Raw genomic sequence first — 24,711 nt, forward strand, 5'->3', positions numbered from 1 at the left:
CGACAGCGATGAAATACAACAAATACAGAGTGTAGAGATGTGCGTGCCACTACTTGAGCGGCAGCATGACTGCCAAAAACGATTCTATGGCAGGGGGTGATCGTCACCCCAACGAGATATGCGATCGCAGGTACGCAGTGTCAGCGAGAAGGCGGCGAAACCTGCGGCAAGGGTCCTGTCAGCGGCGGTCGCACGGAGAAGTATAAGAGATCTCACCAGAATGACACCATCCCCTCGCACAAAGAGCATGCCCATTTTCCTCTTCGCGACCTTCGCGCGGAGGTTCAGTCGGACGAGTCGATCGCATGGGTAGGAAGTACGCACATTCACCGTTCCTTGGCTTTCTGGCGCACCTTCGGGTACATCCACAATCATTATGGTCTCCTCGACATCGCTGAGGATCAAGTTCATATGCCCATCATACGCCTGAGAGACGCGTCAAACGACCGCGACGCGCGTCTGGCGGGGAGGACGTACGTGCAGAACGCCCTCAAGTTGGCGATCCCCTCTGAGTTTGACAAAGACGCGCTCGCTCAGAGAGAGCCGGATGAGGTCAAAGGGCTCCTGGATGCTAGATGTTGAGTCCATCCAGGGCGAGCGTGAAGGAGGAGGTCAAGCAGGCGCTACGTCACGTGCGCTGCCTGGAAAGGGCAAGGCTGATCGGGGAACCTCCGACGCCAGGCTGGCTTCTTGTCCTTTACCTTCATCATGCCCGTGAGTCTACGCGTCCTTGGACCTTGAAACATTGAGAGACTGACGAGCGTCTCACAGAAACACTACTGTGACTACTGCGACGTTTTCCTCACGCACGACTCGGCATCAGGTGAGTAGTGAACTTGCGAACTGGGGCGGACGGCTGACGTATCGTTGCAGTGCGCAAAGCTCACAACAATGGACGCAACCACCTCGCGAACGTCCGCGACTACTATGCTTGTGCGCCGCTTGGCCTTACAGTCGACGCATCTACTGACGCATCCCCAGCTCTAGGACACGACAAAGCCCAGAACATCATTGACCAAATCACAGCAGCGTACGAAACCGGTGGCGGCCCCCCTCCAGGAGGGTTCGGTTTCGGGCCACAGCATCTTGGTGGCCCTCCCCCTCCAGGAATGGGCCCTCCTATGGGCTTTGGGCCCCCACCTGGCTATGGCGCGCGTACGTGACCCCTTCCACACCATCATCGTTCGTCCGCTAACACACCTCCCAGCGCGTCCGCCTTTCGCTCCACCCTTCCCTCCCAATGGCGCACCCGGTGTCGCGCCGCCCTTCCCTCCCAACCTCCCGCCCGCTGCGGCTTTCCCAGGTGGTGAGTGGTCCTTCGATCTTGCTTACGTCTCCGTTCTAACGCCCTCCTAGGTGCCCCACCGTTCCCTCCCAACGGACCCTCGGGTGGCGTAGCCCCTCCCTTCGCTCCCAACGGTCTTCCTGCGCCTCCTTTCCCTCCAAATGGTCCTCCTGCTGCAGCTTTCCCCAACGGTGGGCCTAATGGGGTTCCAGGTCCATCCCCTCCCCCGATGAGTTCTGCTCCCAATGCTCCGCCTGCAGGCGCAGGACCAGCTATTCACCCTGACAGGTTGAGGATGATGGGGAGGTAGGTGAGGAGCATATTTTTCTTGACGAGAGGGGTATGGTACGTTTGGCAGCCGGTTGCGAATATCAGTAATGTTGTGCAGCTTTCCTCTCTGCATGCAGGTTTGTTAGGGCTTGTGCTTTTTCTTTCATGCTTATGGCAAATCCTCTGTGTACTGCTTCCCTCACAATGTCATCCGAAAAGGAGAGTTTACGCCGCCATGGTTTCTCCATGTCACCATCCATGTTCGACTACTCGATTTCTTACCTCAAAAGGGTCAGCAGACCGTTGTTATGTACCAGCAGCGAGTCTGGGAGGCAGAGGTAGGATCGCATTTGACGTATTTTCAGTCTGGCCATTACACGCCAGTGCTTCGAACTCTGGTCCCACTGCGCAGGCGTTCGCCTACCTATTGAGAGAACTTGCAAGCGAAGTACTCTTCTCGTACACGGGCGCAATAAGAACTGCACACCTCTTCGCTGACTGTAAGCCCCTCCCCCGTCAGCTGTACGCGCTCGTGCGAACGGATCAGCGCGCGCAGGATCCGGGCCCACCTCGTGCTACCCGACGACGAACGTGCGTCGCGCCCCGATGTGACGCCTGAAGCGCTCCGCGCCCAGTTAGTCTTGTCGTCTTGTTCCTTTCCTTCTTTCTGCGTTCTTGGCTGTGCTCATCGTCATCGACACCCACCGAACCTTCCTCGGCTGCGATCGACGCTCTAGTTCTTACCTCTTAGCCTCCGCCCCCCATGTCCACCCAGCCGCTGCTCCAGAGGACCGCGAACAAGCGCATCGCGCTCCCCGTGCGTGTTGAGCCGAAGGTCTCCTTCGCGAACGAGCGCACGTTCCTCTCCTGGCTGCACTTCACGGTCGTGCTCGGCGGCCTCGCCGTCGGGCTTCTGAACTTTGGCGACAAGGTGCGCAGTGCCGATCGGGGTTGCGTCTGCGGTGCTCAATCTGTTTTGTGCGCAGATTGGCAAGATCAGCGCGGCCATGTTCTCTGTCGTCGGTGCGTTGTGGTTATTTGCCGAAGAGGAGTAGCCATCTTAACGAGCCGCAGCGGTGGCGATCATGATATACGCGTTGTATACGTACCACTGGCGCGCCGCCTCGATCCGGAGAGGTGGCAAGGGCCCGTATGACGACAGGCTGGGTCCGGTGCGTGCTTTTGCTAGTGCTTTCGAGAGGTGTATACTGACTGGCCGATGCAGACAGTACTGTGTATCGCGCTGCTCGGTACGCGATGTCTCGCCCCTTTATTCCCGTCCGTGCGCGCCACTGACGCCCACATGCAGTCGCGATCATCGTCAATTTTGCCCTACGGTTCGCCGGACCCGAGTGAACGCAGACGACCTGCTCCTCGTCTTCCCCTATACCTCACACTCCTCTACGCCTTCCCCTACTCCCCTCCCCCCGCCCCGTCCTGTCCTTCACCGCTATCCTCTTTGCTCTGCATCCTGTAGTAGTCTCACTTCAAGCCGCAGCCTACGCCGCCGCTTTTTGTATGAACGAACGTTCCCCCATGCTGCCCCTATCGCATGCGTGCTCGCGTACGAATACATGCATTATCAGAATGGACACACTAGACCGTACACTACAAGCTCCAGGTAACAAGACGATCGTGCAGAACACTCCCCTTTACCGCCTCTGCCGCTTCGTCGGCCTGGCGCTGACCGACGCGTCGACAGACGACGCCACTGACGCCGACCGCCTTGCCTGCTTCCTCCCTCGCCCACTTGCCACGCTCTGCGACCTGCTGTGCATAAGCTGATCCCCAGCCCCCTCATCCGCACCCTCGCTCCCGCGCATATTGAGTCGCTCCTTCGCCGTCCGGATGTCCATCTCTACCTTATCCACTGCCTTCTTCGCGTCGATAAGAACGTAGATGGCGTCCATCAGCGACTCCATCTGCGCCACATTCCCCGCCGTGGGCATAACGAGCCTGCCCGCAGACAAGCCCAGCTCGGCCATAATCTCCTGCACGCGCTGCGCCATCGACGCCTTCGCGACGGGGATCTTGTACGAACGCACATACGCAGCAGTGTGCGCGGCCTTCGTCGAAGGCAGGCTCGACGAGGGCTCCGTGCGCGTGATGCAGTGGAGCGCATCGGTGGGGAGGGACTTGACGACAGGCCGCGAGGCAGCGGAGGCAGAGGGCGTGGTCGGCGTGTCGGGCTCGAGGGTGCCTTTCTTCTTGCTGCGCTTGGTATCGACAGCGATGAGCGAGAGGTCCGCGTCCTCAATGACGTCGGGGAGGCCTGAGTCGATGCCGGCGAGGACGCGCAGGAGTTCGTCGCGGTCTTTCTTGAACTTGCGCTCGTTCTGCTCGAGGCGCTTGATCTCGATGTACAGCGCTTCCTCCTCCTCCAAGGCGTCCTGACCGCGTTTGTCCAGGCTCTCAATGTACTTTCGCCGCGTGACCTCCCGTTCTACAGAGGCCGTTAGTCTCAGTTTGGAGTGAGCGCGTGTAGCACAAACCTTTGTCGAACTGAAAGTTGGACAACATCGATGCCCTAGTTGCCTCGTCGACGTGCGCATTGCGGTTGCGTATAAGCTTTCGACAGACGCTGTAGTATCTCTCTTTAAGATCCTGCATACGGTCAGGGAAAAGCGAATGTGGCAAAGGCGCGCCATACTTCTAGTGTGCGTTTCTTGTGCGGCTGCTTCTCATCTTTCTTGGGGCCTGTATAGTCGTAGCGGTCATGAACGATGTACCAGCGCATGTCGTATTCGTTGAGCACGCTGAAGAGGTAATCTGTCTCTTCCTTGTTCCATTGCTCATCTGGCGTAGGTGTCAGCGCGCGCGCGCGCCTTCAAGGAATGGTTACATGCCTTGCAGCCAATTCGCGTACTCCTCTTCACTATATCGGTGGATGGGTGGTCTGGTGTTATACTTGGCAAAGGGGTACTCTGTGACAGCGTGAGAATAACACGCAAACGCGTGAACATCATAGTAGACGCGCCTTCGTTGGGATCAGTGGATGCCCTCACCCAGTGCTCGAGCTCTAGACCGTCCTTTCGCGCTGGGTTCTTAAACTTGCGTTTCTCCCTACATGCATGAGAGAGGTGTAGGATGCAGATCCGCGTGCACTCACCACTTCACCTCCACCCCCAGGTTCGGCTTCTGCTTTAAGCGCGGTGGCTTGGGTACGGCCAATGAAGGCATGGAAGGGCCAATGAGACGGTAAAGCTCGCGTGGTATCCCATCCCTCTGCTTTCCCTTCTTGTTCTGAGCCGCCGAAGTCGATGATTCTGGCAAAGCGAGTGCGCTGCGAACGTCCGCCGCCGAGACCGCCATGGTGGGGGAAGCAAAGGTGCAATAATGAGCGGAACTCCGGCCCGGCGTTTGATCCCGTCATCTTATCTTATCTGGTGGGGTAGCCGTAACCTGCCCGGTGAGGTGGCTGTTCGTCCGCTGCGGCACCCCTGGTTGACTCCTGCAGCCATCATGTCCTTCTCGCACTCGGACCTCGGCGATGACTTTGTGGATGCCTGGTCAGACAGCGAGCGTGGTCATCCGAGCCCGGTAGCGCCGACGCAGCCTGCTCCTGCGGCGGCTTCGTCGGGGGCGTTTGCTGGATGGCTCGACAAGTCGTCGGCTAGGCACAGCAACCCGCCTGTCTACATGTATGTCGTCGGCCTTGATTGGATTCCTGCCATCTAATCACCATCTAGCACGGACATCCTCCGCAAGGCGTACCCCAACCACTCCCTCGTTCTCAGCTCAGACTACTCCCTAAACCTCACCCGTTACCCCCACGCAGTTTCCGTCCCCATCCCCGACGACCCACTCATCACCCAGCTTCAATACGTGCCCCTCGCACGCAGCGCTGGCCCCGAGCCCGGCGTCCTCGTCGACAAGGTCGAGTACGGTGCCTTCCGGGTCGCCTGGGATGCGTACGACTTCACCGTCTACGTGATGAATTACCCCTTTGGCTTCGGCGTACAGACCACGACCGCCATCCTGCACGAGGGCTCTGACAAGCCCGCCCGTGACTTGCTGCGCGCGGCCGGGCTGTGGGCGTACGAGGTCCACGAGGAGATCTGGGTGTTTGACGGGGGCTTCTGGAACAAGAATGCCCGCCTGTACAGCGAGGTGCAGAAGGCGAACTGGAAGGATGTGATCCTCAAGGACGAGTTCAAGAAGAAGATTAAGAAGGATGTGTATGGTTTCTTCGATTCGGAGGCGCTCTACAAAGAGCTTGCTATTCCATGGAAGGTATGATGCATGTTAACTCGCCTGCACGGGACGCTGGCTCACTTGTTGTCCAGCGCGGCATCGTCATGCATGGCCCGCCAGGTAACGGCAAGACTATCAGCCTCAAGGCTATCATGAAGGAATGCGGCGCCAAGGGCTTCCTGCCTCTCTACGTCCGCTCCTTCCGCAGTAAGCAGCGTCCCCTCACCTCTCTATTTCAATTACTCACCCCGACCACCAGGCTACAAAGGCGAAGAGGGAGCCATGGCTGACGTCTTCGGCAAAGCGCGCCAGCTCTCCCCTTGCGTGGTTATCTTCGAGGACCTCGACAGCCTGATCAACGACTCCAACCGCTCGTTCTTCCTCAACCAGCTCGATGGCCTGGAGAGCAACGATGGGATGCTGATCATTGGGACGACAAACCATCTGAGCAAGATTGACTCGAGCTTGACGAATCGGCCGTCGAGGTTTGATAGGAAGTTGTGAGTGGGGTTCAGTCGTTCAGAAAGTTACATTGCTCACGGTTGGCTCATAGCCTCTTCGACAATCCCGACGCCGACGAGCGCGTACTGTACTGCCAGTACTGGCAGAACAAGCTCGAGAGCAACAAATCTATCGACTTCCCGGACAGTCTCGCCAAGGAGATATCTGAGCAGACGAACGACTTTAGCTTTGCTTACTTGAAGGAGGTCTTGTAAGTCTCGCCCCATCAACCACTTCATCATCCCCCAATTCTCATCTCCTCAATCGTCCCATACCTTCGCCGTCACTCCATACTGACCACTATCCCAGCGTATCCTCTCTCGTCGTCCTCGCCGGCTGGGAAGACGGCGACCGTCCCACCTTCGAGCACGTCGTCAAGGACCAGATTGCTGCCCTCCGCAAGGAGCTCGACAAGGCGCCGTCGTCGTCTTCGCGTGTCCACTCTGCTGGTGGCGCTACCTCATCGCCCTCTACCACGACCCGTGGCGGCGAGTCGGGCGACATCCGCGCCCTCTTCGACGCGCTCTGCGACTCCATGTCCGCCCCTCGCGGGTTCCTCGACAATCAATTTGCGAACATGAACATGAATGCTCAGCGCCAGGCTGGTGATCTCAGGAATGGCAGCGACAGTGGCACTCAGTCGAACCGCGACGTTCGCGCACTGCTGGACGCCCTGAGCGACTCCACCACCAACACCCAATCTGACCGCGACGTCCGCGCGCTCCTGGATGCCCTCAACGACTCCGTCCAGCGCCAGAACGCGAACGAGGTGCTGGGTGAGAGCGGACAGCGGCTGCGCGCGCTTTTCGAGGAGGCCGGCAGGAACGCGGAGCGCATCTTCGTGTCCGGGGATGTTGGGAATGGGCCGACGATGCCCGTCCCGCAGGTCGACTCGCCTGTCCCGCAGGTCAACCTGCCCGCGCCGATGCACCCGTCGTACTCGCCGGCGTACATCCACCCTGGTGAGGCGCCTGGGACACCTGCTATCATTCCCGGCGCTTGGGGCAGTCGGTCCTCGTCGTACGACAACAATCTGGTCGACAAGAGGGAGGCTTAGTCTTCGCTGGGACTTTTGCCCATGTATCATAAATATGTACCATATCTCGTCCCGTTGGATTGATCATGCCTTGCTTTGTTTTTGCCCCAAGAGCTTCAGACCACACGAACACATTAAGATCAACTTCATACAAGGCGTCGACTGAATTATCAATGCCCGTAGTATCAGTACGAGGAAAGTAAGCGACATCTGCCTGCGTCAGAAGAACAAACACAAAGATCATCAACGATATCCACAAGCCACATTTCCTTAAACGTCGTAATAAAAGCATGACAGCTAAACTAACAAGGAGATAGAGATACGGAGCAATAAGCGATGGGAGGACTACTCATAAGCCAAAAGGAAGCAGGTATTCGACAGGTGGAAATCGACGATTCGACGAAGGTCAGAACCCTTTAGTACTCGCCCTCCTCCTCGGCGTCAGCGGAGTCGGTCCCGACCTCCTCGTAGTCCTTCTCGAGCGCGGCGAGATCCTCGCGAGCCTCGGAGAACTCACCCTCCTCCATACCCTCACCAACGTACCAGTGGACGAAGGCACGCTTCGAGTACATGAGGTCGAACTTGTAGTCGAGGCGGTTCCACGCAGCAGCGATGGCGGTGGTGCTGAAGCGAAGTCAGTAAGTATGTCTCGTCGATATTTTGGACAATTGCACGTACTTGGAGAGCATGCAAAGGCTGCGGGGAACCTTGGCAAGGTCACCGCCCGGAACGGTGGCAGGAGCCTCGTTGCAGACACCGAGCTGAAGATATGTTAGCACCTAGAGATACACCAGTGATTGTGGGTGTAGCTCACTTTGAAGCCAGTCGGGCACCAGTCGACGAACTGAATGGTGCGCTTGGTCTTGATGCTGGCAACAGCGGCCTGGGTATCTTTGGGAACAACGTCGCCACGGTAGAGCAAGCAGCAAGCCACTGAGAAGTATTGTCAGATCCCTGCGCGTAAGCTCCCTGTCATCTTGACTCACTGTATTTGCCGTCCTTCGGGTCACACTTGACCATCTGGTTGCCGCTCTCGAAGCAGGAGAAGGTCATCTCTGCGACGGAGTTCTGCTCGTGCTGCGCCTTGGCGGCAGAGAGCAGCGGCGCGTAGGAGGCCAGAGGGAAGTGGATACGCGGGAACCTGTTGCCATATCAGACTGCGGTTGGACTAGAATGCGATAGAAACTCACGGAACCAAGTTGGTCTGGAACTCGTTCAAGTCGACGTTGAGCGAGCCGTCGAAACGGAGTGAAGCCGTGATCGACGAGACGACCTGAGCGATGAGGCGGTTCAGGTTGGTGAAGCCGGGCTGCGCAACGCCGAGGTTCTTCTTGCAGATGTCGTAGATAGCCTCGTTATCAACCTGTATCGCGTATGTTAGCCAAATTCAATTCTCTCACATACGCCTAGACGTACCATGAAAGAACAGTCGGAGTGCTCCAGGGTCGTGTGCGTGGTGAGCACCGAGTTGTACGGCTCAACGACGGAGCTGGACAGCTGCGGGGCCGGGTACACGCAGAACTCGAGCTTGGACTTCTTGCCGTAGTCCGTCGAGAGACGCTCGAGCAGGAGCGCACCGAAACCAGAGCCAGTGCCGCCACCGAAGGAGTGGAAGACAAAGAAGCCCTGGAGACCAGAGCAGTTGTCCGCCAAACGGCGAAGCTTGTCCATGACGGGGTCAATGAGCTCCTTGCCGACGGTGTAGTGTCCGCGAGCATCTGAAAATTACAAAAAAGACGCGTTAAAGGGGCTGAATTTGTAAGGCGACCACGCAACGCACAGTTGTTCGCGGCGTCCTCCTTCCCGGTGATCATCGTCTCCGGGTGGAAGAGCGACCTGTACGGGCCGTTCTTCACGTCGTCAATGACGCCCGGCTCGAGATCGACGTAGAGCGATCTCGGGACGTGCTTGCCGTTGCCCGTCTCGGAGAAGAAAGTGGAGAAACCGGAGTCATGCTTCGACGGCGAGTCATCCATGAGACGACCGTCAGGCTGGGAGACTGTGAGCATAGAAAACGCGAAAATCGCGGTGGAAACGCACGCTCAGCCCGTGTTCGAGCGTGTAGAGCTCCCCTGATAAACCCGTCAACATCGCCGTGCACGACGCGACGACGCGCTTTTCATCACTCACAGCAGGCATTTCCGATCTGGACACCAGCCTGACCGACGTGGACTGAGATAACTTCGCGCATGGTTGGTGACAAAAGCTGGAACTGAACGGTCGATGGTCAACCCGTCGTCTGGTCAGAGGGCAAAAATCCCCACCCGGCATTTGCCGTTCCCGCGTTACCGTCACATCACCCCTCGTGACACGTACCGTGTTGGCTTAACTCGAACCGCGTCAGTGGTCTGGCCATGCCCTCAGCAGGCGTGCCCGATTATGCGTGTCATATACACGAGCTCATGCGCATCGTGAAGAACTACTTTCCACTTATTGCCGAATCTGAGGAGCTTCCCTCTGCCCGAGACATTCACAACGCTTTCGTAAACTGTGAGAAGAGCAGGCAACCTGCACTTTTCGAATGCATGTCGAGCGCGCTCGTGAGATCTCATCTGGCCGCTGCTCTCTGCGCCTGCTGAGAACTCGCAGATTCTGTGGGCAATGCACGTCACGACGGCTTGGCCGCGCCCAAGCTCGAAGGGCGAGCAAGTCTAGGCGATCCCTCGGTCATCCATAGCTTGCGCCTACTTCTTTTTAGAGATCCTTTCCCTTGCAATTTCCCGACTGGCCCATCTATATACCAGACTCTATTCCTCCGCCGAAGGTAACCGGTTCTCCCCCCTCGCCCGTTTCTGCTGCCTGATATCCCTCGAAGACATCCTATAATCCTTGGCTTGCTGAGTCACCACTTCCAGACCCCATTTTATGCGCAGATGGCAGCCTGCTACCATACGTAGAGAATCCCGCTGAGGAAGCTCGTCTGTCTTTCGAGCACATGGTGTGTTACATCTGCCCATCCCTCTGACCTGCTTTGGCGCTCACGATAGTCTTCAGAGGATGGTCGCCTTCTATAAAGATGAATTCGACTTTCAGTGGCTACTTAATGACCTTCGTCAAAGACAGCTGTTGCCCGCCTCATGGATCTATCCCGTCATGGGTCAGCGTAAGGTCACTAAAGGGCCGCTCCCAGGCATACCTATATCGGAATTCCATGTGAGTAAAGCCCAACCACCATTGCAGGCAAGTCGTTCGACCGTGCCCCCGGACGTGCACTGATAGTTTCTTAGCCATCCGCACGAGCTTCAGGCCATCAATGTGTCCCACCGACCAGCAGGACCTTGCGCTGGCCGGCATCCGCCGTGAGCCTATCTGGCACCCTTCCTCCACCCCCACTTGTCGCAAATCCTGATCCTTCGGTACGCTGGAATCTCATGCATCTTACACACCGCTCATCCGATCTCATCCAGACTTCGGCCGTGTTCCCGTCTCCTCTCAACAGTCGAGCTTTGAAGTTGGTTCACTCGTATGCCGCGGAGAAGGCTGCACATTCGCAATCAGCAGAGAGCCTTGCACACTCGCGTGCGGTGCAGAGCTCCGCATACTCACATGTAGCGGAGAGCCTTGCACAGCCGCCCACCGCGCAGAGCTTTGCACACCCACACCGGGCGCAGAGCTCTGCACGAGCCTCAGCCCACCAATCCGTCCCACCACCGTCCTTTTCTGAACGTGAGCAAGACGCTCACCTCCAACGCGAGCGGGTTTCTCCTTTCGAAGGCGCAACACTGCGACAGGACGCGCTTGACGTTGTCCTCGAGGGACTCCCAGAGTCTGCTCACCGCGAGTGGGCTCTTGCCATGCGCAACTACGGGCCTCCTGAGATGCGTCTATCGGACCGTCTCTCACTCCAAATTTCGTCCATCCTCTCGCACAATAATTCGCAAGATCTTTACGAACGTCTGCGTGGACCTGTTCGATTTCATTCGTGATTTCAATCGTATACCCTTGATCGTGGGCCGTCACCCTCGCCCGTCTTACGAATGTCTGTAACAGCAACCCAACAAACTTGTCCTGACTTGCTGCCACCAAGGTGCCCACTCCCCGCCCATCAACAAGTTCAGAGAAACAAAGCGTCAATTTTCCAGAAGTACGCGTGATAATCGTAAAGGTAATAGTGCAGGATTAAAGGAGAATGATGTGGTACAAGTGGGGAGATCCTCCAAAGCTGAAAGACGAGAGCGACGAGAACTATGCGACAGAGAAAGCGTAACCGGACAGGTATCATCTAGCACTCCGCCAGGTATTCACGGGTACCATCTAGTACTCCGCAGCCTCCTCCTCCGCATCGGCAGAGTCCATGCCGACCTCCTCGTAGTCCTTCTCCAGCGCCGCAAGGTCCTCGCGCGCCTCCGAAAACTCACCCTCCTCCATACCCTCACCGACGTACCAGTGCACGAAGGCGCGCTTGGAGTAGAGCAGGTCGAACTTGTGGTCCAGGCGGCTCCAGGCGCTGGAGATGGCGGTCGTGTTGGAAAGCATGCACATGCTGCGCTTGACCTTGGCGAGGTCACCGCCCGGGACGTGCGCAGGAGGCTCGTTGCAGATGCCGAGCTTGAAGCCGGTCGGGCACCAGTCGACGAACTGGATGGTGCGCTTCGTCTTGATCAAGGCGACGGCAGCGTTCGTGTCCTTCGGGACGACGTCACCGCGGTAGAGCAGCGCGCAGGCCACTGGGTAAAACATAAGCGACCTGTCAATGCCAGATGTGCATTCATACGTACTGTACTTCCCGTCGCGCGGGTCGCACTTAACCATCTGGTTGCCCGGTTCGAAGCACGAGTAGGTCATCTCGGCAACCGAGTTGCTCTCATGGCCCGCTTTGTCGACGGACACAATGGGAGCAAGGGTGGCGAGAGGGAAGTGGATACGGGGGAAGCTGGGACATCGTCAAACACGACGCGCGTAACGCATATATGCGTCACTTACGGCACCAAGTTGGTCTGGAACTCGTTCAAGTCGACGTTCAGGGAACCATCGAAGCGCAACGAGGCCGTAATGGAGGACACGACCTGCGCGATGAGGCGGTTGAGGTTGGTCAAACCCGGCTGCGCGATGTTCAGGTTCTTCTTGCAGATGTCGTAGATCGCCTCGTTGTCAACCTATTCCACGGTTAACATCTGTTCATGCCACGAAACGCGCCACATACCATGAAGGAGCAGTCCGAGTGCTCGAGCGTCGTGTGGGTCGTCAAGACCGAGTTGTAGGGCTCGACAACGGAGCTCGCAAGGGTCGGCGCAGGGTACACGCTGAACTCGAGCTTGGACTTCTTCCCGTAGTCCGTCGACAGGCGCTCAAGGATGAGCGCGCCGAAGCCGGACCCCGTCCCACCACCAAAGGAATGGAAGACGAAGAAGCCCTGCAGACCATTGCAGTTGTCCACGAGGCGGCGGACCTTGTCCATCACGACGTCGATCTGCTCCTTGCCGATCGTGTAGTGGCCACGGGCGTCTGGGTGGCGACCGTTAATTATGTTGTGGTGGCGATCGCCAGGGACTACACGCACAGTTGCTCGCCGCGTCCTCCTTGCCGGTGATCATCGTCTCCGGGTGGAAGAGGCTGCGGTAAGGACCGTTGCGAACCTCATCGATGACATTGGGCTCGAGATCGACGTAGAGCGAACGCGGCACGTATTTGCCAGACGAGGTCTCGGAGAAGAAGGTGCTGAAGCCATCATCGTGCTTGGAGGGCGAATCGTCCGAGAGACGACCGTCAGGCTACAGAAGTGTCAGCACATGGCGTATTCGTACGCGAATCGGCAACACGCACGCTGAGGCCATGCTCAATGGTGTAAAGCTCCCCTAAAACCGACGTTAGCACGCCTCATTCGGGACCCCAATTTCACGACCCTGGGCTCGATAACACGCGTTCTCATCGCACATCGACGCGGCATAGGACGCATACATCGACGCCCGGGCCACAAAACGCTACTCACAGCACGCATTGCCGATCTGCACACCGGCCTGACCGACGTGGATGGACACAACTTCGCGCATTCTCGTGAATTAAAACTATACGGAAGGCAGATGAGCAAAGGCGGGCAGCGGTCTGACCAGCGAGCAGCGACGTACGCGGTAGTAAAGGGTAGGATAAGTCTCCTGGGTGGTGGGACGAGACAGGCAGAAAGGCGTTGCCGGCAGGCGCGTCGTTTTATACACTCGCGTGTTTTCACCACGTGCCCTACGCGCTTCCCCGAGACTGATTGGCAGGTGGCTTGGAGCCCACCCACGAGTGGGCAGCCAACAAGCGGCTAGCATTGAAAATAAGGTAGACTATGGCGGGGTACTCTAGCGTATGTGTATGGTATCAAAGTCCAGTGTAGAAGTGTCTAAACTGCAGTCCGTGGTATGTAATATAGTATGTACTGTCCTACTTCTTGCCAGGCTCCTTGCCCTCCTCGCCCAGGCCAAGCTTCGGTGGAGTGGGCAGAGGCGAGTCCGAGCTCCCGTTGAGCTTGCTCTTCGCGCTCGAGAAAGCTGCCGACGCCGACCGACCGCCATCCAACGCCTTCTTCTGACTCTTGCGCATAAAGTAGCTGAGCAGCGTGTCCCAGATCCGCAAGCCGTGCATGGGTATGATGTGCGTCTTGGTCTGCTGTTCGGACACAGACTGCTTCGGAGGTTGCAACGGGTCATCGTGCGGGTCGAAAGCGGCACGAATGACCTGCATCGTTTTCATCCGAGGGATGGTTGTGTGAGTTTGCGGCGCGGTGTGGTAGATGGTCTTCCGCAAGAGCGCAAGCGACTCGTGCTAGAAAATATCAGCACCATCATCGAGGTTATATAGTAGGTGTGCTCACCGTATCTCTCCTACCCGCAATCGCACTCGGCGGCGGATTCTCCTCATCCAGATCCAACGGCCCCCACCTTCTATCCTCCTGAATCACCCCATCCGTCGTCCTCACACTCGCCCTCGACGCCCCCGAGTCCTGCCTCACATGCGACGGCCGATCGTTTACCTGGAACTCCAGCCCCTGCGCCTTCGCGCGCTCGATGAGCTCCGCCGCCCTCGCCTCCATCCGCTTGCGCTTCTGCACGACCTTGTGCGCGCGCTTGCGGTACCGCTTGTCCCACTTCTTCTGGCCTTCGTGCCAGCGGATGGCGGGCTCCTCGCGGATGAGTCCGATCTCGTGCGGCTTGAGCTGGAGGGCGGGGATCTCGGCTTCGGGTTCCATGGGTCGAGTGAAGCCCTTGACATCGACGCGCTCGCGGATCATCAAGGCGCTGGTAGCGTCCTGGAGTCAAGTTAGTACCAGTCCTCAAGCAATCCCGGACAGACTGACCTCCGTCGCGCTCTCGATGCGGCTAACATTGTCGCCATCCTGAGCCGGTGCATTCCCCTCCACCCGTCCCGCGATATCCCTCGCAATCTCGGCCTCATTCGCCTCGTACAGCACCGTGCTCGTGTTGTCAACTTTGGCCTTCTTGTCCGGCACGAAAGGCGGCTTCATTTTCAGCGGGGGAATGGAGTCCTGACCAGAAGAGCTACTGCTTGATACTTCGCCTGACGGTCGATGCAGCTCGGGGAAGGGATTTGTGTCCAAGTGGTCGGCGTCATTGTCCGTGACGTGCTTGACGAACTGCGCGATTGAGCGGTACGCGTACTTAGCCTATGAGTAGTGTCAGTCTACTGGATCTGTCCCGAAAATTCACAGCACATACGCTATTCGTGAAGCTGAAGACGGTGAGGACGTGGCACATGCCTACGACTACGGTGAGCAAATTTGAACACCAATCACGCCAATTACCATACCATCGAAAACCTGCAGATGAACCTTGGTAGGCGTCTTGAACTTCTCTGCATTCTCTTTCTGGCGCCATCCCTCCCGCAGCACGCCAGCCCGCGCAGGGTACTTATCTGGATGCGCCGCCTTGTGCGCAATGTACATGATCTCGTCTCGTAGGACCTCGCCGTCGCCAGCAAGGATATACAGAGGCGGGAGGTTACCCAACGAGCCCTGCAAGACGGGCGAAACGAGAGGATGAGAGAGTTGCCTGTAAGTAACCAGCGTCAGCTTCTGTGATCCCCAGCTCTGCGATGAAAGGTAACTCACTCATTCGTCCCATACTGCTGAATTTGCGAATGCAACTCCAGCGGTACCGACTTCGGATCCCTCATCAACACCTTCGGCGGCTTCGGCTCCCAAAACGCGTCCTCAAACTCCTCCTTCGCCTCGATCTCGTTCGTCTTCGAGTCGCGTCTCGAGGGTACCGTGGCGTTCGTTTTGCTAGACGCGCCACTGTCAAGCATTTTCTCTTGGTTCTCGACGGGGCTTCGGCGGTCAGCGACGGGGCTGCCACCGTTCTCGCCAGCATTGTCGCCATCTGCAGGGCTTCCATCGTTGGCAGGACTGTCGCCATTGGCGGGAGCGCTTTTCTGACGCTTCTCCGCCTGCTTAAGTTCGTCCTTTGAAGGGACGAGTTTCCCGGCATGGCCGGGTTTCGGCGGCGGACCATGTTCTGCTTGCCGTACTCTGCCCTCGGGAGGGGGTATAGGGTCAACGGGCCAGACGGGAGAGGGCTTGGCGAGGAAGCCGTGGGGAGGGATGATGTCCTGTTGATCGTCAGCGTACCAGAAGCAGGACAACACAGGTCGTGCCTCACCGTAGGGGTATTGGACATGACGCTTGGGAAGCTGTGGGTGAGGTCGACCCAAGGGCTGATTAGGACGCCTCCCGCGGGCAAGGGTAATCCCAAGTCGCGCAGGATGGTCATGACAGTCAGGGATAGGCCGCCACCTGACGCAAGGTGAGAATGTATTCCCACAACCAATGCGCGCACATACCAGCAGAATCGCCTGCAAAGACGATCTTCGACGGGTTGACGGGCTTATGGGGCGCGCCGGGCGGAGGGGTGATTAGATAGAGGTCTAGACATACAGTCAGCAAGAGCCTGCCATGAAAACTTCGGGCACGCACATGCAGCGAGGACATCGTGAACCGGGCACGGCCAAGGGTACTGCGGCGCTTTTCTATGCAGCCAGGTTTGTCTTGTCTTCATGACGAGTTTGCACGCTCACGTTACCTATAATTTACTGCGAAGGCCCTTCCCTTGAATTTGCGAGCTGTAGTTGGTCAGTCGAAGAAGAGCTTTCGTGTACGTAGTGTACCCACCATATCGTATGATCTGGTATCGATGCGTGTCTGAGGCGAGGTAAATATGTGGCTGTATACTTTGTGTGGTCGTCACTCACTGACTGAGCCCCAGAAGTACCCGCCTTGCGCATATTCCGTCAGCCTCGCTTGCCACACAACACCCTGCATGAAGCTCACCTCCATGAACATAAAGCTAGGCATGCGTTTAGCCTACTGCATCATATAAGGCACGGCAAAGCTCACCATGACGCGGTCCAGGTGCTCCATCCTCTGTATTGTCTCCTCCGCCGACGAGAGATCCTTACCGCCGTGACGCAGCTCCTCGCCATCGCCCAAGTAGTCCTTCTGCGTGATCCACTCCGCGTCGATGCCGTCGAGACCGCGGACCTGCCACCAGCGCTCGCCACCGACGACGCGCTTGAGGTCCTCCGGGCCGAACCACTCGATGAGCGCGTCGGCGGCTTGATTGCATGTGTGGAAGGGGATTTGGATCGCGGCGACGGCGGCCCAGTAAGGGGAGGGGACGTGGGTGTTGGTGCTGTGGGGAAGCGTGAGGGACTGTACGAGCGAATGTTGGGAAGGGAAACGCACAAGGCTTGAAGGGATTCGACAGTGTTCTTGGTGCCCATCTCGATGAAGGCTATATAATAGTTCAGAACGTAATTCATCTGCAAGATCAACGTCTGTACGCGCCTTTCACGATGTGGAAAGCCCTGCATCGATCGTCAGCCACATATACAGTCGCTGCAAGCAGTAACCACGCACTCGTCGAAGAAGATATCATCCTTCGCGTCCTCCTCCGTATCCCCATCCTTGAACTTCCTCGCCTTGCGCTTGCTATGCTGAGCGAAGGTCTTGATAACCGCTGCAGGCCATACCGTCAGTCACTCTCGCTTCCCACTACATAACCCCGTCGCGAACGCACTTGGTGTGATGTACACCGCCGACGACAGCGTGCTGACGGGCATCGCGGTGTAGGTGCAGTAGATTTATGTGTGAGATGGATAGAAGAAATGTAGAACGAGCGACTGGAGTAGTTTGTGTACGGCGTGCAGAGTCGTGGTCGGGTCCAAGGTGCAGCTGCGCCTCGGGCTCCGGTGTGGCGCGCGATTGACACGATGAAGGGAAGTGCCCTGAATTCGAAGTGCAAGCGCCGTCTGACGTCACAAACGTTTCTCGTGATTCTCAGGTCGCCTTGTTCCAGCTTCGGCCTTGTCTGTCAATGGTTTCCTCTCGAGCCCATATGGGCCACCAAATCAAGCTTGACCTATTCGCCATGCCCTCGCCGAGCTCATGACCCACTGACTCATACATAATACCTTTGGGCGAGAGCATCATCCTTTCGTATACGCAATAAATTAAACTACCCAAAGTAATCCTAGCAAGTACCTCACGAATCCAAGAGAAACATCGTCGTCCCAGAGCGGAAGCAGCGTTCGTCCGGGGTAGTATAGTCGTGCATCATGCCTCGCCGACGACCTTGATGTCACCGTCTGCCTTCACTGCGACCTTCAGCTTCTTCGCGCTGTACCTTGCAGGGTATGGCGAGTCGAAGACCTCGTTGAGCTCCTCGAGGGTGCGTCTGTTTCAATTGTCAGCGACTGATTTTCTGTGCAGGCTATAGTGACATACCCCCGAGTCTCGACGCAGAAGAAGAACCAGAGGCCGGAAGCGCTACAATGATGTTAGTTCCTGCTTGATCACTGAGAAATGCTGCGCGTACACGAAGTCCCAGGCAACGAAGACGAAATAGTACTTCCACCCGAGCTTCTTTAGGCCGACGCTGTTCGCGAAGGTGTTGATGAAGCCCGCGCAGTTTGAGATGAGGATGTGCACTGCGAAAGATTCAGCTCGGAATAAACCAAGATATATTTCAGGTACTCACGTCCCATGCCCTTCGCACGCATCTCTTGGGTCATCACCTCAGCGCAGTATAGCGCCTGCAGGCCAGTGTAGGTGAAGCTGTAGGTGATACCGAAGAGCTGACGAGGCTTTAGCTTCTATCCAAAATTATTTGGGAATTTACTCACGAAAACGAGCGCAATAGACGCGTTCGCGCCCTGGATGTTCGTGTTGCCCTTCTTGCCGTATTCGGATGACCTGGTGAACATTCTCAATTAGCCTCGACCTCTTTCCCAAATCCCACACCACTCACAGCGCCGCCACCATCGCCAAAAGCACGCCCAGCACAAACGCCCCAATATACAACCGCCTCCTCCTCCCCAGCTTATCCGTCAGCGCCGCGCCCGTGAACGCGCCGAACGCCGACAGGATCGAGTTCGCGAAGTTGTACACGAGCTGCTGGTGCGAGGACGTGACGCCGGCGTTGGCCATCATGACGGGGAGGTAGTAGGTGATGAGGCCGTTGCCGGCGAGCTGCCCGTTGATGCACATGAGCGCGAGGCAGAGGGTGCGCCAGCGCGCGTTGGCGGTGTTGACGAGGGGGCGGTAGTCCCACCACTGGCGGGGAGGTCAGGATATGTGGGGTGGTGGAGGGGGGAAAAAGGATGGGACTTACGGGCTCGTTCGTCTTGACCTGGATGGCTTCCTTGAATTCGGCGATTTCGAGTTCGATGATCGAGTTCATCTTGCCGTCACTACTGTGGTAGTCCACCAGCACCTGGCGCGCCTCCTCCTCCCGGCCCCGGGAAATCAGCCAACGGGGACTCTCGGGGCAGAACCACACGCAAGCCATGACAATGGACTGGAAGCGACTTCAGATTCTCGAGTGATAGGGCATGGGAGAATGTTGACGCACGGGAGGAATGACCTGGAGGATGAGAGGCAACCTCCAAGCCCATGTCGAGGCCATTTTCTCCGTGCCTACCATGGCGCCGGTGGCGGGAATGGAGCCGATGAAGAAGCAGCTATGTATGCACATGAGAACAGACACCAGAGTCAGAATCTGTGGGCGCACGAGTTATAGCAAGCACCGATACGGCCACGCCATTGAGGGGGCGCGAGTTCGGTGACCCAAGTGGGCGCGGCTGTAGTCGAGATAGCGATACCGAAACCGAGTAAGAACTACAGAAGGTGAGCCAATGTGCGAAGGATATGACCAATGGCAGGGACTCACTCGTCCACCGAGGAAGTATCCAGGATTCTGGGCCGCGGTGATGATGGCAGCGCCCACCAGGATGAAGAAGCCTCCCTACAGAGCACGATGAGCCCAATCCTACCCGCAGACGCCAAACGCACGATAAACATGCCCCCACGGCGGCCCCACTGTGCGACTCAATTAGCGACCGCAGATCCATGATGGCTACCTCGGCGACGCACCTTGTCTGAGCAGGGACCCGCAACCAGCGAGCCAACACAGTTGCCGACGACGCTGAAGATACGGATGGCACTTAGTCAACGTGACCGCACACACCGCGTTTCACGCACTAGATCATGAAGACGATGCCCTGATACGACGGGGGAAGCGGCGTGAGTGGGGGCACATGACGGCTGGGCGAGCTACTCACCGTTGAAGCTCCGGTCGACTCGTAGCCGAACTGGGGGGAGCAAGGTCAGGGGGATGGGGAGGGAGGGGTGGGGCAGCGAGCTCACGTAGTCGAGGTACTGTTCCATGGCGTTGATGCCGCCCATGAGCGAGCCGTCGAAGCCGGACGAAGCAGCGTTGAGGAAGCCGACCATGATGACGAAGTAGAGCTGCAGTGAATGAGCCTTCCACATCGCTGAATGAACGCAAGAAGACTCACCGAGAACGCGCGCCTGCTGAGCGGGTCAAGCTTGGTGTTCTCCAGCGCCTTGACGAGCTCTGGGTTGTACGCCTCCTCCACCTTCGCGATGGACGCATCCTCGGGAGCGGGGGACGCGGTGGACGTGATGTCCTTCTTGTCGATGCTCTCGGAGCTGTGCGACATGGTGGGCTGTCGAGTGGCGGCGGGCAAGGAGGGCACCGCATATCAGGATATCGTACGCGTTATATACCGCGTCCCAATCATGTGGTGGGGTTGATGGCACGGGCATCACCCTGACCTGAAGGCTGAATGGGAGCCGATAAGTGGCTTTCCCCGCAAGGACGGGCTGGCGCAGGTTCCATGCTCCCAGTGCTGCCTAGAGTTTGACGGGGGCCACAATCCGAGGCGTATCATGAAGAAGCAGAGATACCGCCAGGCACGCAAGCGGACAGGTCGGAGGATACGAGTGGATCATGAGAAGGCAATCCGTTTTAGTAGAAAACTTGAATAGCCCGACGGAGAAGCGCTTGAAGCCCCTCGGGGCGGGGTAAACGCAGATGTCGCAGGCCAGAATTTCGGGTAGTAGAGGGCTATATACAGGCAATATAGCATGAGAACGCCATTGAGATGCTATCGAGGCCGGAGAGATACGAGGACAGTGGCGGCTTGGAGAGGGAAGTGGGCTGTCGTTCGCGGGGCAGCCGCCCCGCACAGGCCGGTCCGCGGATGAAGGGATGAGCCGAAGACAATGCTTTCCTTTCGCGGACGAAACCCACTGCACGTGTGTGTGACTGCTCGGCTGGTCACGGCTGATCGTCGAGTTCACGCGTCGGACTTGACGCTCATGCTCACCTTCACGCCGCTGGCGGGCGCGGCGTGCTCGAACCGGACGACGCCCCTCTGCTTCATCTTACAAGTTGACGATGTCAAAATTCTGCTTGACTGCGGCTCTCCGGATTGGTCCCCAGAGCCATCCACGTCGGAGGTGAAGGTGGAGGACACCAGTTATTCATGGGAGGAGTACTGTAGTATCTTACGACAGTGCGTTGCAATGAAAATACACTTGCGGAACTTTCTAAGTCTCTACTAGGCATGCCGCCAGCGTTGACCTTGTTCTCCTCTCGCACGGAGACCTGCAGCATTCCGGCTTGTATCCCTATGCGTATTCGAGATGGGGTCTCAAGGCGCAAACGTACACCACGCTCCCCGTTCAAGCCATGGCGCGCATAGCTGCTGCAGAAGACGTGGAAGGCTTGCGCGATGAGGAAGACGTAGACGCTGAAGGTCTTCTCGTCCCGGAGGCCACTCAACCCACGGAGGAGCAACCGGAAGGCCAAGAGGAAGGCGAGAAGCAAGAGCCAAAGATGCGAAAGCTGAGGGGGAAGTATGTTGCCACACTTCAAGAAGTACAAGACGCGTTCGACTCCGTCAATGTACTTCGGTACTCCCAGCCTTGTCATTTGCAAGGTGTGTCCTCTGATCAGTCCATTGTGTACCAAAGCTTACAATAGAACAGGTAAATGCCAGGGGATCACCATCACCCCTTTCAACGCTGGCCATACTCTCGGAGGCACCATATGGAAGATACGATCCCCCTCGTCTGGTACAATCCTCTATGCCGTCAACATGAACCACATGCGAGAGCGCCATCTAGACGGCACGGTCCTTATTCGTCAAGCTGGTGGTATCTTCGAACCCCTTGCAAGACCGGATTTGTTCATCACGGACGCCGACCGCGCCAATGTCATCACCAGTCGACGAAAGGATCGAGACGCGTCCCTCATCGGTATGTGGCGTTCACTATCCTCTGTAAACCTACCTCACTCTCCTGCAAGATACTGTCACCACTGCATTATCATCCCGCTCATCTCTACTCCTTCCCTGCGATTCGGGCACACGACTGCTGGAGTTGCTCGTCCTCCTCGACCAGCACTGGAACTACTCCCGATTGCGCTACCCCATATGTCTTGTTTCAAGGACAGGAAGGGAGATGCTCACATTCGTGCGGAGTATGATGGAGTGGCTTGGTGGTACTATTAGCAAGGAGGATGTCGGAGAGGACGGTATGAAGGGACGACATGGCAACAAGAGGAAGCGCGCGGACGATGACAATGATGAGGACGCGTTGGGTGCTTTCGCGCTACGCTTCCAGTGAGTGCCTCCCAATGTACCATTTGCAGCGATCTGAATTACGGTACAGGCACCTCGAGTTCTTTCCGACACCACAGGCTCTGCTGCAGACGTACTCGTCGAAGGACCCCAAGTTAATCCTTGCCGTGCCTCTCAACTTGTCTCATGGACCATCACGCTCTATCTTTTCCGAGTTTGCTGCCATTCCCGACAATGTTATCTTGTTGACTCAGCGCGGGGATCCTGGTACCCTCGCTCGCGCCCTCTTTGAGAAGTGGAATGACTCCCAGCGAGCGGAAGCCAAATGGGACAAGGGCAAGGTCGGCAGCAATGTCATGCTCGACGATAACCTCACCTTGAAGGTACGCCCCAATCCCACCCTCCCATCCGCCCGAAGTTCACAGCAGTGCAGATGCGCCGCAAAGTCCCTCTCCAGGGCGACGAGCTCGAAGCCTACCTCGCCAAAGAACGCGCCGCCAAAGAAAAAGAGGCCGCCCAACAAGCCGCCGCAGCGCGCAACCAGCGCATGCTCGAAGCCGACGAGGGCGACTCCGAATCCGACTCCGACTCCGACGGCGAGGACGACGCCTCCGAAAAGGCCTTCAACGAAGAAGTCATGGACCTCGATGCCGAGCGGCGCAAGGGCGAGGCCGATTGGGCCGGGCTGGACGGCGATGACGAGCACCCGAAGCAACTCGTGTCGTTTGATATCTACCTTAAGGGCAATGTCTCGAAGGCGACGTCGTTCTTTAGGAATGCGGGCGCGGCAGCGCAGCAGAGGTTTAGGATGTTCCCGTATGTGGAGAAGAAGAGGCGGGTGGATGAGTATGGGGAGACGGTGGATGTGGGGATGTGGTTGCGGAAGGGGAAGGTGTTTGAGGAGGAGGCGGAGAGCGAGGAGGTGAAGGAGGCGAGGCGGAAGCAGCAGGAAGAGGAGGAGGCGAAGGTTTGCAATTGTGCGTCTCATGATAAACAATTGAGCTGACTTGAGCACAGAAAGCGATCTTGGAGCCTCCATCAAAGTTCGTCGAGACGGAGGTCGAGGTGCAGATGGCTTGCCGGCTCCTATTTGTAGACATGGAGGGTTTGAACGATAGTCGTGCTGTGAAGACGATCGTGCCCAAGGTCAACCCGCGCAAGATGGTATGTTCTCTTCCTTCCTGTTCATACCAGAAGCACTAACGCCGTCCTAGATAATCGTACACGCTACTTCGGACGCGGCCGACTCGCTCATCGAGAGCTGTGGCAATATCCAAGCCATGACGAAGGACATCTACGCGCCCGAGTTTGGCCAGAGCGTCCAAATCGGTCAACAAACAAGCAGCTTCTCCATCTCCATCAGCGACGAGTTGCTCGCCTCCTTGCGCATGTCTCGCGTACGTATTTCCCCATCACATCCCTATTTGCCTTCCACTCACCAATCACAGTTCGAGGACAACGAAGTGGGATACATCACCGGCCGCGTCGTCATGCACGCCACGACGCTGCTCCCCACCCTCGAGCCCGCCGCAAAAACCGCCGCGGCCGCCACGCGCCTGCCTCTCCGTGCGCCTCGCGTGCTCGGCTCTCGCCCTGCCGCGCAGCTGCCGCGCTCGACCATGATCGGCGAGCTCAAGCTCACCGCGCTCAAAGCGCGCCTCGCGCAGGTTGGCGTGCACGCGGAGCTAGTGGGCGAGGGTGTGCTCATCTGCGGCGTGACGCATCGGAAGGGCGACGGTGCGGATCCGCTCGCGGAGAGCGTTGCGGTGCGGAAGACGGCGAGGGGGAATGTGGAGATGGAGGGGAATGTGTCGGAGACGTACTATGCGGTGAGGAAGGAGATCTATAACTTGCATGCACTTGTATCGGCGTAGGGTGTATATGAACTTTGACTTGCTGTTCAGAAAAGTGCTTTGCTGGCTAGATGTTGCGCATGAAATCGCGGTGGACGGAAACTGTTGCCACAATTGTCTACATCGGCGCTGTCGCACGTGCCGTTCGCTCAACTCGACGACTTCCCTTTTGGGAAATAACGCTCTTCTTGCTTCCTTTCACCATGTTACAAGAGTCAGTAACGACTGCGACATCGCCTTGTGCATGCTAATCCAACTTTAAACGCTCAGTACGCACTTGCCTTCGGAATACACGACATAAAACCGGAATTCAAGCCAAATGATATTTTGTGGCACAGATCATGATGACTGCAGTAAAGTACGATACCCTATGTTGGTGAAACAAAGACGACCAGGCCAACCTTAATTTGGTGAACCTCAGCAGCAACTCAAGGTCCTTTCCATGAATTCCTCTGACCCCGCGCTCTTTATCGATCGTGCAAGTCGACGCGGGCATCACAACCCTGCCACGTCAGTTCCATCCTGTTCCATCTTCCAGCGCATTCGCCCGGAGTAACTCGTTGACAGGGGACTTTGCGAAGGGAAACCACCCGGATCCGTGCTCGCCAGGGACGATGAGGGGAAGCGCTTTTGCTCTCCGATGACACGGAGGATTTCCCATCCGTGCTGGAAGTCTGAATGACCGTGAG

The 24,711-nt window shown here is 57.4% G+C and overlaps 11 protein-coding genes across 11 annotated transcripts; 5 read left to right on the top strand and 6 right to left on the bottom strand.

Annotated features, from left to right (window-relative positions):
• Positions 1–6: 6 nt before the first annotated feature.
• SCHCODRAFT_02263073 (like-Sm ribonucleoprotein) lies at positions 7–714 on the bottom strand. The gene is made up of 4 exons (XM_003038037.3): positions 478–714; positions 325–426; positions 217–270; positions 7–161 (listed from the first exon to the last, which is right to left on the bottom strand). The coding sequence occupies exons 1-4, from the start codon at positions 586–588 to the stop codon at positions 141–143; spliced, it is 288 nt and encodes a 95-aa protein (XP_003038083.1). The 5' UTR covers positions 589–714; the 3' UTR covers positions 7–140.
• Positions 690–1,807, top strand: SCHCODRAFT_02623021 (zf-U1-domain-containing protein). The gene is made up of 6 exons (XM_003036677.2): positions 690–714; positions 772–823; positions 874–933; positions 982–1,155; positions 1,208–1,306; positions 1,357–1,807. The coding sequence occupies exons 1-6, from the start codon at positions 709–711 to the stop codon at positions 1,593–1,595; spliced, it is 630 nt and encodes a 209-aa protein (XP_003036723.1). The 5' UTR covers positions 690–708; the 3' UTR covers positions 1,596–1,807.
• A 248-nt stretch (positions 1,808–2,055) lies between these two features.
• SCHCODRAFT_02263302 (uncharacterized protein) lies at positions 2,056–3,059 on the top strand. The gene is made up of 5 exons (XM_003036678.2): positions 2,056–2,486; positions 2,542–2,578; positions 2,630–2,727; positions 2,781–2,805; positions 2,865–3,059. The coding sequence occupies exons 1-5, from the start codon at positions 2,319–2,321 to the stop codon at positions 2,909–2,911; spliced, it is 375 nt and encodes a 124-aa protein (XP_003036724.1). The 5' UTR covers positions 2,056–2,318; the 3' UTR covers positions 2,912–3,059.
• Positions 3,060–3,207: 148 nt separating this feature from the next.
• SCHCODRAFT_01141637 (uncharacterized protein) lies at positions 3,208–4,873 on the bottom strand (the record flags this gene model as incomplete). Its single annotated transcript, XM_050341094.1, has 6 exons — positions 4,665–4,873; positions 4,533–4,618; positions 4,402–4,479; positions 4,206–4,351; positions 4,048–4,159; positions 3,208–3,998 (listed from the first exon to the last, which is right to left on the bottom strand). Exons 1-6 carry the CDS (start codon positions 4,865–4,867, stop codon positions 3,208–3,210), a joined length of 1,416 nt encoding a protein of 471 aa, XP_050200611.1. The 5' UTR covers positions 4,868–4,873.
• Positions 4,874–5,008: 135 nt separating this feature from the next.
• SCHCODRAFT_01141641 (P-loop containing nucleoside triphosphate hydrolase protein) lies at positions 5,009–7,395 on the top strand. Its single transcript, XM_003036679.1, has 6 exons — positions 5,009–5,196; positions 5,245–5,788; positions 5,842–5,956; positions 6,009–6,249; positions 6,303–6,461; positions 6,560–7,395. The coding sequence occupies exons 1-6, from the start codon at positions 5,018–5,020 to the stop codon at positions 7,305–7,307; spliced, it is 1,986 nt and encodes a 661-aa protein (XP_003036725.1). The 5' UTR covers positions 5,009–5,017; the 3' UTR covers positions 7,308–7,395.
• A 307-nt stretch (positions 7,396–7,702) lies between these two features.
• Positions 7,703–9,477, bottom strand: SCHCODRAFT_02498526 (tubulin alpha-1B chain; the record flags this gene model as incomplete). The annotated part of the gene is made up of 9 exons (XM_003038038.2): positions 7,703–7,910; positions 7,965–8,047; positions 8,101–8,219; positions 8,273–8,427; positions 8,477–8,649; positions 8,703–9,004; positions 9,067–9,277; positions 9,327–9,358; positions 9,417–9,477. The coding sequence occupies 9 exons, from the start codon at positions 9,475–9,477 to the stop codon at positions 7,703–7,705; spliced, it is 1,344 nt and encodes a 447-aa protein (XP_003038084.1).
• A 604-nt stretch (positions 9,478–10,081) lies between these two features.
• SCHCODRAFT_02263404 (uncharacterized protein) lies at positions 10,082–11,376 on the top strand. Its single transcript, XM_003036680.3, has 4 exons — positions 10,082–10,224; positions 10,281–10,466; positions 10,514–10,642; positions 10,694–11,376. Exons 1-4 carry the CDS (start codon positions 10,222–10,224, stop codon positions 11,210–11,212), a joined length of 837 nt encoding a protein of 278 aa, XP_003036726.2. The 5' UTR covers positions 10,082–10,221; the 3' UTR covers positions 11,213–11,376.
• Positions 11,340–13,411, bottom strand: SCHCODRAFT_02623036 (tubulin alpha-1A chain). Its single transcript, XM_003038039.2, has 8 exons — positions 13,352–13,411; positions 13,216–13,291; positions 13,050–13,081; positions 12,787–12,997; positions 12,430–12,731; positions 12,210–12,382; positions 12,005–12,159; positions 11,340–11,953 (listed from the first exon to the last, which is right to left on the bottom strand). The coding sequence occupies exons 2-8, from the start codon at positions 13,274–13,276 to the stop codon at positions 11,541–11,543; spliced, it is 1,347 nt and encodes a 448-aa protein (XP_003038085.1). The 5' UTR covers positions 13,277–13,291; positions 13,352–13,411; the 3' UTR covers positions 11,340–11,540.
• Positions 13,412–13,512: 101 nt separating this feature from the next.
• Positions 13,513–17,464, bottom strand: SCHCODRAFT_02623038 (alpha/beta-hydrolase). Its single transcript, XM_003038040.2, has 18 exons — positions 17,300–17,464; positions 17,140–17,239; positions 17,068–17,087; positions 16,966–17,014; positions 16,618–16,912; positions 16,552–16,567; positions 16,473–16,496; positions 16,393–16,422; positions 16,304–16,343; positions 16,198–16,250; positions 16,065–16,148; positions 15,884–16,017; positions 15,334–15,833; positions 15,033–15,274; positions 14,942–14,982; positions 14,563–14,889; positions 14,080–14,514; positions 13,513–14,030 (listed from the first exon to the last, which is right to left on the bottom strand). Exons 1-18 carry the CDS (start codon positions 17,340–17,342, stop codon positions 13,650–13,652), a joined length of 2,814 nt encoding a protein of 937 aa, XP_003038086.1. The 5' UTR covers positions 17,343–17,464; the 3' UTR covers positions 13,513–13,649.
• A 201-nt stretch (positions 17,465–17,665) lies between these two features.
• SCHCODRAFT_02623043 (general substrate transporter) lies at positions 17,666–20,262 on the bottom strand. Its single transcript, XM_050345159.1, has 16 exons — positions 20,079–20,262; positions 19,927–20,028; positions 19,842–19,871; positions 19,762–19,781; positions 19,654–19,705; positions 19,573–19,599; positions 19,451–19,525; positions 19,292–19,398; positions 19,133–19,241; positions 18,893–19,078; positions 18,530–18,834; positions 18,405–18,474; positions 18,260–18,356; positions 18,098–18,209; positions 18,007–18,048; positions 17,666–17,956 (listed from the first exon to the last, which is right to left on the bottom strand). Exons 1-16 carry the CDS (start codon positions 20,241–20,243, stop codon positions 17,836–17,838), a joined length of 1,620 nt encoding a protein of 539 aa, XP_050200612.1. The 5' UTR covers positions 20,244–20,262; the 3' UTR covers positions 17,666–17,835.
• Positions 20,263–20,899: 637 nt separating this feature from the next.
• Positions 20,900–24,090, top strand: SCHCODRAFT_02623046 (uncharacterized protein). The gene is made up of 9 exons (XM_003036681.2): positions 20,900–21,101; positions 21,151–21,527; positions 21,577–21,846; positions 21,896–22,211; positions 22,261–22,552; positions 22,603–23,136; positions 23,187–23,333; positions 23,384–23,566; positions 23,618–24,090. Exons 1-9 carry the CDS (start codon positions 20,905–20,907, stop codon positions 24,041–24,043), a joined length of 2,742 nt encoding a protein of 913 aa, XP_003036727.1. The 5' UTR covers positions 20,900–20,904; the 3' UTR covers positions 24,044–24,090.
• Positions 24,091–24,711: the final 621 nt, after the last annotated feature.

This window comes from Schizophyllum commune (assembly GCF_000143185.2).
Source record: "Schizophyllum commune H4-8 unplaced genomic scaffold SCHCOscaffold_5, whole genome shotgun sequence".
Lineage (NCBI taxonomy): Eukaryota > Fungi > Basidiomycota > Agaricomycetes > Agaricales > Schizophyllaceae > Schizophyllum > Schizophyllum commune.